This window comes from Ceratina calcarata, unplaced genomic scaffold, assembly GCF_001652005.2.
Source record: "Ceratina calcarata isolate Rehan_Ccalc_2016 unplaced genomic scaffold, ASM165200v1 scaffold512, whole genome shotgun sequence".
In the NCBI taxonomy this organism is placed as follows: Eukaryota; Metazoa; Arthropoda; class Insecta; order Hymenoptera; family Apidae; genus Ceratina; species Ceratina calcarata.
Window position 1 is genome coordinate 44,658 of NW_017175753.1, and position 11,900 is coordinate 56,557.

Genomic DNA, 11,900 nt, shown 5'->3' on the forward strand with positions numbered 1-11,900 from the left:
TTGAGCAATCTTTCGTGTATTGACAGGTGGTAGTAGCACGATTTGATCGAGGGAATAAAACCTCCACTCTTGTCAATCAAACCACGACACAGCTCGTTTGTTCTAAGTTTAGTAGACGGGATTAGTGATTATTGAGTTCTGTAATCTATCGTGTCTAAAGTTGAAATGATCCGAGTAGCAAGTCGTGGTGAAATCTAGGACAGCTTATCGGAGTGCTTCCAATGACGACTAGATTTTAGAAGAATGCTGGTTGGTGATCAAAACGACGTGTCTGTCATTTATTCATTAATACGACTTCACGAGCGTTCTGTTGGTTAAGTTTTGTATAAAAAAGAAAGAGGAAAAAGGAAAAGAGCCATAGGCCACGCAGTGCGAAAAGCCGATTTGTTGTCGAAAAGACAACCGGGGGTGTCGCTCGAAACACAGGCACTACGAGAGTATCACTCGTATATCAAAGATACTTCCTTGGGCCCGTTACGGACTGCCAGAATGGATTAATAAAAGAGTCTCTTTAAGTAATAGGAATTCTACCAACGGAAGATACTTTAGAAGGCCTCTATGGTAAAAGGGATCCCTGTTAGACAAGGATGACGTGCCGATATGTAGAAAGCGGAGTTGACCTTATCGACGGTAACTTGGGAATGTAGTCACCGTTCCTGACGGGGGCTAAGTTAGACGGCTGCGAAGACGCTCTTGCGAAGTGACGGGGATAAGGTCGAGAAGGAGTGTACTTTGTATAGTTAAAGTGTATATAAATAAATAAAGACCACTGGTACTAGACATATTGTGATTAATTTTGGTTGATTTATTCTTTTTCCTGAACGTGTCATATTTCCTTAGTATTAGTTTCCTGATTGTCTTCCACTGAGGACTTTAGATTCAGGACCTGTAGGAAGAGGTTTTAAGGGAGATAGATCCTTTCTATCGGTCAACTTAAGCTTCCCTGGACAAAGAACGTGACTGGGCAACAACACGGACGCTGAAAGGAGAGTTGACTTAGGTTAGGAGCCTGGATAAAGCCGGTGAGTAGAGGTCACAAGTAAGGTTGAGGTTATCAGTCCACAAAAATTAAAGAAAGAGGACAGGAGTGAAAGTCGTGATATTCTGTTTTATTATGGGCGTAGGTCTAGATTGCTGGTTGGTAAACTTTATAAGATATCGGTTCACAGCTATCAAGAGTGACGTTTATTAACGCCTGGTATATGAAAGAGATCTCCTTATAGAAGGTTAACGGAGCGTTTTACATGTTCTGAGTTCTATCTGATGGATGGATATGATCTGAAATAATCAAGATAGAGGCTGAGAGATTGGTAAGGTAATTAAATGATTTTACTTTGGTCAATGATGGTTGCAAAGACAGGTGGAAGTCGATAGCAGAGTGGATGACGAAGTACAACTAAAGGAAACTGACTTTGATTCATAACGAATACTCTCAACAAGTATAGTGCCGAGATTCGAAGAGAAGCTGGTTTGGAATAAGAAATTGGGTTGGAAAACTTGGAAAGAGACCTAAAGAAGGAAAGGTGGAGATTGGTCTTGAGTACATCAATCCTTTTTGAGAGAGTCACGTGGTATGCCTTTATGATTACAGGGAGGAATGTTATACGCGAATAAAAAGGACCTAAGATAATTGTTGTCGAAGGAGGAGAAAGGGTGGACAAGACTTGATTTGGAAAGCCGGGAAATTATATAGTCACGCAGACAGAAGGCAACCTAAGCCTGGATTGTTGCTACATTTGTGAATAATAATAATCAAAGGTCAGACCCGCTGTTTGAGGACAACAGATAATTGGAAAGGTTGGATCGTTGGTCTATCGGACAATGGATCAGAAAGAATCGTGCTTGTTCCAAATGTAGGAATAACAATAAATGTTTGAATAAAGGTACTGGGTTGTAATTTAACTGTAACCTGCACTCTCTCTTTCTTCCTTTTTATATATTTATATAGATTAAGGGGATAATTCATTGTTAAATGTGGACGGTAGTATCCTAGGAGAAGTTTGATTATCTAGAACTCTCGCAAAACTCTGGACGTTTAGACGTAGGATTTCACATGGTTGATGTTCATTTAGATGTAAAAAGACGTTTAGAAATATTGATTGATTTAATTAACTGATGTTTAATCATTGAGGGATTAAGGGCTGAAGTCTGAAGGAAAAGGAAGAGATTTATTCAGATATAATTACAAATCGTTACAAAAGAACGGTGAGACATTGCTAAGCTGGTTTCTTCTTCTATTAAGCAAGCGAACTGGTGTTACTTCCTCTTGCTGCATCGGTAGACTGGTTGAATAATCATGGCGAATAATCTGAAATTCGTACAGATCAATTTGCGTAGGTCCAGGGCTGCGACGGGGGCTTTGTCAAATCTAATGGCAAAATATAATATGGATGTAGCTCTGATTCAAGAACCGTGGACGGTGAATGATAAAGTCAAGGGTTTAGGTATGACTGGTACTGTTTTGAATAGGTGTCCGAGTGGAAGGCCAAGATCGTGCATAGTACACACTAGTAGAATCAAGCCAGTATTGTTGTCACAATTCAGTGGTAAAGACATTACAGCGGTAATTTTGGAGAGAAATAATAATAATTCTCGCTTGTCGAAAGTAGTAGTGGTTTCTTTATATATGCCATATGATGAAAGGGATCCGATAACAGTATTACTAGACCTGCTGGTTGATTGGTGTGCTCGACAAGGAGCGAGTATGATAATAGGCGCTGATGCGAATGCTTGTCATGTTTCATGGGGGAGCTCGGTTACCAACGATAGAGGTGTGAAATTAATGGATTTTATCAATAATAACGGCCTGATCTGGTTGAACGAGGGATCGACACCGACGTTTTCAATGTCGGTGAGGGAGGAGGTGCTAGACGTGACGATGGTATCGATGGAGATTCGGTCTGCTCTCAGTAGTTGGAGAGTATTGGATGACCCGTCGTTGTCAGACCATACGTTCATCTCGTTCGTTCTGAAAGTCAGAGGCATTCAAGCGAGTAGGATTGTAAGTGAAAAGAAATCGCTGAACGTGGAGCGATTCATGGAAAGTTTAGGAAACAAACTGACCGATTCTCCTAGGGTGTATGGTACCCCAGATGAGATTGATGCGTACATGGAATTCATTACTACGGCAATAGTTGAGGCGGCCAGTGGGCCACTGACCCGAAAGTTGAAGGGTTATCACAGTAAACTTCCTTGGTGGAACCTGAACTTACAACAATTGAATGAGAAAAGTAAGAGATTAAGAAAGAAGGCCCGAAGAACAAAGAGAATGAGTGACAAACGGAAAGCGCGTACAGCTGACCTGAAACTAGACAGAGAGATACGGAAAGCAAAAAAGAAATCGTGGAGAGAGTTTTGCAAAGGATTGAATAAGATGCAAGACATTGCTAGGATAAACAAGATCTTGGAAAGGGTGGAGCAGAACAATTTAGGGTTGTTAAAAAGGGAAAATGGCACCCTGACCAATAATATTAAGGAAACGTTGGAACTTCTTATCTCAGAACATTTCCCAGGAGCGATGAATGATTCGAACGAAGCCCTGACAATGGGCGCTGCGTCAGAGGACGTCCTCTCTTCACGCGGCGCCAGACCTGATTGGAGTTTGGCGTCAAAGATAATATCAGAGGAAAAAATCAGCTGGGCGATTGGTACGTTCCTTCCGTATAAAACACCAGGTCCTGATGGGATTCTACCCAAATACCTGAAGGTTCGGACGATCGTTAATCTCGTCGCACTTGGCCAAGGTGATGAGGGCAAGCCTAGTAATTGGTCACGTGCCGGATATCTGGAGAAGAACGAAAATAACGTTTATACCAAAGCCTGGCAAGACAGACTACGCTACACCTAAAGCGTTCAGACCTATCAGTCTAACGTCGTTCCTCTTGAAGACCATGGAGAAGCAAATCGACAGATATATCAAGGATGAGGTACTGATGGAACATCCGCTGTCCTCTAGACAGTATGCTTTTCGGGTTGGATACTCTGTAGAGGCAGCGCTGCACGAGATTACGAGGTGTTTTGAGGAGACTATTTGGAATAGGAAGTATGCAGTAGCCTGTTTCATGGATATAGAGGGAGCGTTTAATCAAACGTCAAAAGAAGTTATTGTGAAGGAACTTCTGGATCACAATGTCAATGCCACAGTGATAAGATGGATAAACAAGGTATTGTCTGATAGAACTATCACGACGGAGTTCGGAGAAACTAAAGTCGAAGGACTGGCTAATAGAGGATGCCCGCAGGGAGGCATCTTATCGCCCATGCTGTGGTGGCTGTTGATTCATTACTGGAAAGATAGAGATCGAGAGGTTTCCAAGTTTGGGGATATGCGGATGATATCGCTGTCCTTGTATCACACGAGAATGGAAACGTGGCGAAAAGAGAGATGAACTCGGCCCTGAGAATCCTGGAAGATTGGTGCTCGGAGGCGGATCTGTCGGTGAATCCTACAAAAACAAAACTGCTAGTGGTCACGCGTAAGAAGAAGCTAAATGTTCGGGGTATCACTCTTAATGAAGTGCAACTAGAAAAATCGGAGTCGGTCAGCTACCTAGGTGTTACCTTTACGAGTTGGCTGTCCTGGAAGGTACAGATAGAGAAAACGATGGACAGGGCGCGTAGGAATTTCGCGACCATCAGTAGGATGGTAGGCAGTACATGGGGCCTCACTCCGGCTGCGACCCACTGGATCTACAATTCGATCATTCTGCCGAGACTGACGTTTGGATCGCTAATCTGGTGGGAAGGTATTCAAAATTATAGAACTCAAGCTCGGCTCGAGAGTTTACAACATGCAGGCTTAAAAAGAATACTCGGAGCGTTCAGAAGTTCGCCGACCAAAGCGATGGAAGCGATGCTAGCGACTCCGACGCTGTCCTTCAAAATAGAAGAAGTGGCCATTAGGACGGCGAAACTCCTTAAAGACTGGGACAAATTGCAACCAACGAGTAGAGGACACTCATCAGTGTTAGACAAGTTGATACCTGAAACGGAGAAAGACTTAGTATTGACCTTGGAAGCTCCGACTGATAAAACGGTATTAACTTTCCGCTTTGGACACAGGTATCGCACGACTATCCCTGATAGAGAGGAATGGAAAGGTGGAGAGCTAGAAAGATTTAGAGGATGGAACGTCTGGTTTACGGACGGAAGCAAGAATGAAAGAGGTGACACAGGCAGTGCGTGGGTGTCAGGACGGTTGATTAACGGTAAATCGGAATACCTTGGAAAGTTTGCCACTGTCTACCAAGCTGAGATGGTAGCTATCCTTAGATGTGTTGAAGACCTGATCAATAAAAACGTTAGGAACGATAGTATAGTCATTTTTACAGACAGTGAATCAACGGTCAAGACCATGGAAGGGTCGAGCTTTAAATCGGCGGTTGCGGTGGAATGTTCCGATCGTTTAAATGAATTGGCCCTGAGAAATAAGAAGGTAATATTATGCTGGTGTCCGGGTCATCGGGGTGTCTTGGGCAACGAGGAAGCAGACAGGCTGGCGAAAGCGGTAGTTGAAGAAGGAAGACCAGGGGTGGAGCCTTGGCTACCCGTTTCGTATGCGAGTTTCAAATCAGAATTGAAAAGATTTTCGCTCTCCCGATTAAAGGAACGATGGTCAGGAACGACAACATGTAGACAAGGAAGGGAAATGATAGGTGATATAGATGTGGGAAGAGCCAAGACGATATTGAAGATGAACAGAGCAGATGCAAGGATACTGACATACGTCTTAACGGGACATGCTCCACTGAACTATCATCTGTTCAGAATGGGAGTACGGGAGAGTGGAAGCTGTCCTTGTGGTACCGGTGAAATGCAGACGGTGAAACACTTACTGATTGAATGCGATAAATGTGCAAGCAAAAGGCGTGAAGTGTTTGAACGAACAGATCTTAATGCTCAGGAAGTCAGCCTGTTGCCCTATGAGAAGTTAGTTAGATTTTTCAAGGAAATAGACCAATGGGACAAAACAGCTGGTGTGTCGTCTTAGATGAATTGTTGCATGGTGAAATGCCTTCATTAGTGCAGATAGCGTTCTCTACTGGGAAGAAAGACAAGATAGCCATCCATGGGGGAAGGAAGGAAGAAATGGATGGCAGTGAACTGTCAATTGGACGAAGAATGGGGTGGCGGATGAGGCTGCCTTACCTCAACAGTAACAGTGATAAGAGTCACAGATAAAAGAGTGAGGAAAGATGGAAGATGGTTAATCAACCAGGCAATAAGTATGACAAGAAAGTTTATCTTGATGAGCCGAAGGTAAACTATACAATAAAGATGTATTCTTAAAAAGGATGATTAAGGAATCTCAATAGTCTGGTAGTCATGAATCAAAACGGACATTGTGGGAAGAAATATAAATGAGAAGCGGGAAGGAACAAACTAATAAACGAACATTCGGATAGGTAAGCTTACCTTAGTGAAAAACCACAGATTTTAATTGTATGACAGTATATGTTCCCTGATCAATAAGAACCGGTAGTCTTTGTAAAGGCGGTAAATCAACTGTGAATTGTTATCCTGCCTATAGGACACGGTTGAGTTGCAACAAATTCTTTTCGAACAAAGGTTAGCTGTCTCCTTTCATGAAATATAAATAGACATCTTTATCCGAAAAGAAATATTCAAAGTCAGAATGATCTCACTGAATACATTACGAGGTCCTTCTTTTATAGAAATAATAATTAAGCGAATCGCTCTGCCCATAAGCTAATGCCCCGACTCTCTGATCACGATTGCGTGATGTTGTAGGTTATGCCGTGCCGAAAGATTATGACAGGTGAGACCTGGAAGAGTGTGAAGTGCTGAGAAGTTAGTCAGCGCCCCCATCCCGGGACGCGCGAGTTTTAAATAAAAAAGAGGAATCTTTATCATTAGAGACAGTTGGCCGACTGGGAAGTAGAATGTCTAAGTATATTAGATAGTCACTAGTACTTGTTATCAAAAGGACTGTCTGAATATGGAATTTGTAGGGGAACGTTGATCGTTAACATCTTGATATAACAGGTCACAAGGCTTGAGAGTTACAACTATTCAAGTAGGAAAGGACTAAGCAGCGGTAACCTCTAATTTAATTGAATAAGATTGATATGGACGAGTCTGACTCACTCTGAATCGAGAGGTAGCGCGAAGGATTTTAATTTTATTTATTTATCTCACGGAACGAACAAAATCCGACTATATGCCGTTCCCTTTTTGTAAAAACCTGAAAGCAGCACGAGGAAACGAGGAGTGGGAAGATAGTTATATTCTGCTCGAAGAAGGAGAAATAACTTGTAGGAAAAGAGAGAAGACTTAGGACCAAGGCCAAACACTGAAGGAAGGTTTAAAGAGGAAAGAGGAGGTTGAATGGAAAAAGGTATTATTGCGTTAACAGGTAATGACTTTAAAGGAAGGAAAATCCTCATTGCCACTATGATCTACTCTGATTGAATATAAGGCCAATCTTCCTGACTAGAAACACAGGAAGACACAGAGGGCCTTTTAGTATGGTTGACAAAGGAAGAGAGAGAGGACGGTACTTGGTCACCTGCTGGGAAGACAGAGGATAGACGCATAGATACGCTATTCGAGCTGTATAGGTGTGTATACGCTCCGCCTATGACTATGGTAGGGAAGAGGAACAAGATGGTCACCCGAGATACTTTTCAAACTCAATCCGGTCGGCGCTTTAAAATATGAAAATTGATGGAAAGGCAAGTGAATTATTAGAAAGAAATGGTAGAGGGTCCACAACTTCAGCTTGGAAAGAAATATGTTAATGTATGCTGCCTAGCGGTTATTCCTAGGTAGACAGTATGTAAATACACGGTTTTTGTTGAACAAAGAAAAAAAACAAAAAGTTCGGGCAGAGGAATGAACCGTAGTGGGACAAGGGGCATCGTCGTAGACGGAAGACGGAGAATAAGAATTAATACTGTTAAGTGGGTCACTGTTGGCCGAGACTATCGAGGAATTACCGGAGAATCTTCAGGCAGATTAAAAATTGCCACTGATAATCAATGTAGGACCCAGAGTTATATTTTGTGCGACACTGCTCAACTTTAACAAAACATAAGAGGGTTTGCCAATAAATCTCTTCACCGTGGAGGATTCAGGCTTAAAGCAAGGGATATTGGATGGAAAAGGACGGAAATAATAGAGAGAAAACTAGCTCGATGTGATACGATCGAGTGAGCCGATTGGTGCGCGTACAAAGGATAGGAGGGGTCTGCACGACGTTGGCGTAATACCAATTGAAATTATCGATCTTTAGAACGCCGGGATGGTGCCACGTGTGATAAACCAGACATAAATCATGTTCTTCGGTAAACTCCGGCGTGTACTTGAGTGGAGAATTATGAAGAACTTTTGGATAACGCACAATAAAGTGAGAAACGGAGGAAAACGACGCGAACGAGGAGAATCAAGGAACGGATCATTTGCAAGTACGAAGGAGCCGATCTACAATGACAATGATTCGGGCTATACTACGGCTAATGTAGGTTCACTGAGCACGTTATCCGTCGGATCGTTATCATCGTTAAACTCGTCGATATGGTCAAGATCGTCAAATGAGTCCCTGGATTGGGAACAGAGCTATTGAAGAATTATACGCTTCACTTGGGAAGACCTGGATCTGGACGTTTGGCCACAGGAGGAACCGGGAAGGATAGGAATTGTTCCAATAGCTTATAGTAACCAGTCATTCGAACAAATTCCCGACCGTGCGACTGATCCCCGGGAAACCTAAGGGGCAGCGAATTTCGACAAGCTGATGGGAACTGCGACAAGGAAAGGTATTCAAATCTGGACAGTTCTGGATGCGTGCAAATTAAGAGGACAACATGCCAGCATCCAGGTGAGACAAAAGTTCTTTAGTATAGAAGTCAGATGATACGGAGCCGTGTAGTCTTAATTACTCTAGCCAATGATTTGTACTGGAAATAGTATCTTCCCAGAAACTTGAGAATTCTCAACACGCGGAATGATCGAAAAACTGCTACCCACAAAGGAGATAGAAAAAGAACAGGTATAGAGCACGAGAAGTCTTGGCTTATCTGTTAAACGTGACAGAGGAAATTGAAGCTATCCTGACGCTATAGGTAAAGATCTACTGATTCCTGTGAGTGGTTTGACGAATAATAATATATTTTAGAATTATTTGTTTGGCTTCAGAAGAGCCGAATGGTAATCGAATGATAAGGATAAGAACTTCACCGATATGCCAGCCACGGACTTGTAATCTTCGACGATGACAGTGGGTCTCACAATGCCGACGACTACTAACCTTAAATAGCAGTGAACGACAATAAAAAGAAAGAAAGAAGTAACTGGAGATAACTATTTGATCAAGAGACTGGATCATATTGGAAAAAGCAGTAATTGGTAACACATTTATCATTCTGAGTAGACAACACCAAAGACGATGGCTTGGGTTGAAGTCTGGGAAAGAAATAATTTGGACCTCGGATAATGATTCGTCGAGAATTGCTGGCTGACACGACGATATTGGAGCGAAGGATCAGTATCAAACAAAAGAAGCGCTGGACGAGATGACGAGACGGAGTACTATCGACGGCAGAGACGAATTTTTGACAGCTCCGCTATAAAGGTAAGTGATTGGAAGCTAATTATGCATAACGGTTATCTTTACACGAAACTGAGTGGAAGTTCCGTACATTCGTATAAGAAAAAACTTTACGCTGGCCTGACGGTTTAAGAAGTAATACAAGATAAATTACCGTCTACACGTGATTGGAAATTAACACGATCAAGTGGCACAACCTCTATTAAAGACGTTATTATTACTGATTGAATCTGTTTGGAATATTCGATCAGAAAATGGAAGATGATCAGGCAGGGAAGGATAGGACGGATTGTAAGAGGTAGAGAGAAAGACGTTACACCGGCTAGCTGTTCATTCTGACCCGGAGATCGGTTAAATCAAGAAGGCCTTCTTTTTCGCGATTTTTGTTAGGATGATAAAACTAACGAGACATAGAATGACTAAAGGAAAAAGGAAACTATTCAATTGAAGGTTGATAAAGAACGACAAATCGAACTGATAACATAAGAGCTTCTGAGTTCACCAGTAGACACGGATTGAATAGATCGATCCCGACGGGATGGTCGAAAGTGTAATAGGGAACTATAATAATAAAAGGATCAATGAATTTCGCGATACGGGTGCATTTGACGATCAGTCGAATGGATGTTAGATTTGAGAGGTTACTGGCCTAGTCGTAATCTGGTCGCCTACTGATGGGTGACGAATATTTGATCGGTAATACAAACGATAAACGGGAAAAAATTGAACTAATGTCAGGCCCTTAGACAATGAAAGTGCTGGATCCTCTTTCTACTGTTAACAATAGCAAATGTTCGAAAGGATGTTTTTTTTTTTTTTAAAGATACTAAGAGTTAAGAAACGAATTTATTTGTCTGACCCGGTATATTGGCAGGGCTTAGTCAGTACAAAGGATTGAAGGGTGAGGCGTCAAGGGACATTGGCGTAGCGATTGATGATAGGTAGGCGTAGGGGGAAAAGAAATGTTTACCTAACTTACTTTATTAGCTTGACACTTAGACATACGAATGTAATCAAGCACGAATGTAGGAAACCGGGTGCGGCAAATCATAAACGAAAGCATAGCTATTTAATAGGAAACGGAGACGATTCGTAATTTGGTCTGAGCGACCTTCCTTTTAATTTATACACGGGAAGATCGGAAATTATAAGCGTGGAAACTTTGATGTTATGATAGTTACCCAATTGAATACACTGGATTTAAGACCGTTGGATCATAAAGCGGAAGAATGAAAGGAGTCTTGAATTCTGGAATAAAAGAGTGTTCTATGCGACCTAATAATGAATAATCCTTTGAGAACCGTGGACAAGTGTCAACCAAGTCAAATGTGATACTTGGGAATTTAATAAACGTAGGACAGGGTCGTTTTCGTTAGCAACATTTGTAGGAAGAACAATTTAATTTTCTGCAGCCTCTTATCTTACCACCTTGTTGCATGTGGTAGTACGGCGAGAGCTGGCTGGTAGAAAAGAAATGCTTGTCAGGACGCTCGGGTACCTCCGAGCTCTGACAATGTAAGGCTATAGATCTCAGCTGCGTCACAGTTGTCGCGCGACAGGAATGCATAGAAATAATCGGAGAAGAGACATTTTAACACATTGTATGCGGGGCGAGCACCATTGCGCCTTATTGCACAATATGTCTGAATACAATGTGCTCACTGGTTGTATCACGCTAAGGACCGTTACTTTCAGGGGAATTGTCTCCATCTCAACGACGAGCATCGCAGGTAAAGAACCGGATTAATAACGAAAAAGACTGCACGACTTTAGAGAAGGGGTACGAGACTTTTATCTGATATTTCTGCACCAACGCCCTTGTTAATTCTGTGCTGATAGATCAAAAATCAAACAAAATGATCGATACTGAACTTTCTCGGAGGAGGATTGACGAGTAGAGAGGAACAAGGCTGAGTAAATGAAATCAAAGGTCGGTTGAGTCACAGAGCTTTATTTAATCAAGTTTTAGCGTTACCGACACTAGTTAATTGTTGTACGGAAAATTCAAGAACAGGGAGAGAATGAACAGAGTCAAGAGAGTATGTTGGAGAGGGAACCTAGGAGTCCAATGAGAACGCAGTTGGAACCTCCCACTGGCGAAGAGGATAGGAGAGAGGAGAGATGGGAGTGGTCTGCGTTCATGAGGTCATAAAAGAGCTGGGAAAGGAGCGCTGTTAGGGATAGGCGGCCCCAACGGGGTTCGGCCGGGAGAACGGGTGTTTGAAAGAATTAGTAGAATCAGCGATTAACCAAAAAATGAAACCTGGTTTATTTAAATAATCTGTCTTCCCTGGAGGACCTCTATTCGTCCGGGGTAGCCGGGAATTAATAG

At 42.3% G+C, this 11,900-nt stretch overlaps 2 protein-coding genes across 2 annotated transcripts; both read left to right on the forward strand.

Moving 5' to 3' along the window:
• Nucleotides 1-2,296: 2,296 nt before the first annotated feature.
• On the forward strand, nt 2,297-3,847 carry LOC108628216 (uncharacterized). Its single transcript, XM_018029988.1, has one exon. It carries the CDS (start codon nt 2,297-2,299, stop codon nt 3,845-3,847), a length of 1,551 nt encoding a protein of 516 aa, XP_017885477.1.
• A 537-nt stretch (nt 3,848-4,384) lies between these two features.
• On the forward strand, nt 4,385-5,989 carry LOC108628217 (uncharacterized). Its single transcript, XM_018029989.1, has one exon. It carries the CDS (start codon nt 4,385-4,387, stop codon nt 5,987-5,989), a length of 1,605 nt encoding a protein of 534 aa, XP_017885478.1.
• Nucleotides 5,990-11,900: the final 5,911 nt, after the last annotated feature.

Bases quoted from the DNA above. Each gene is read 5' to 3' on its own strand.
- LOC108628216 (XM_018029988.1), top strand. From the start codon at position 2,297: ATGGCGAATAATCTGAAATTCGTACAGATCAATTTGCGTAGGTCCAGG.
- LOC108628217 (XM_018029989.1), top strand. From the start codon at position 4,385: ATGAACTCGGCCCTGAGAATCCTGGAAGATTGGTGCTCGGAGGCGGAT.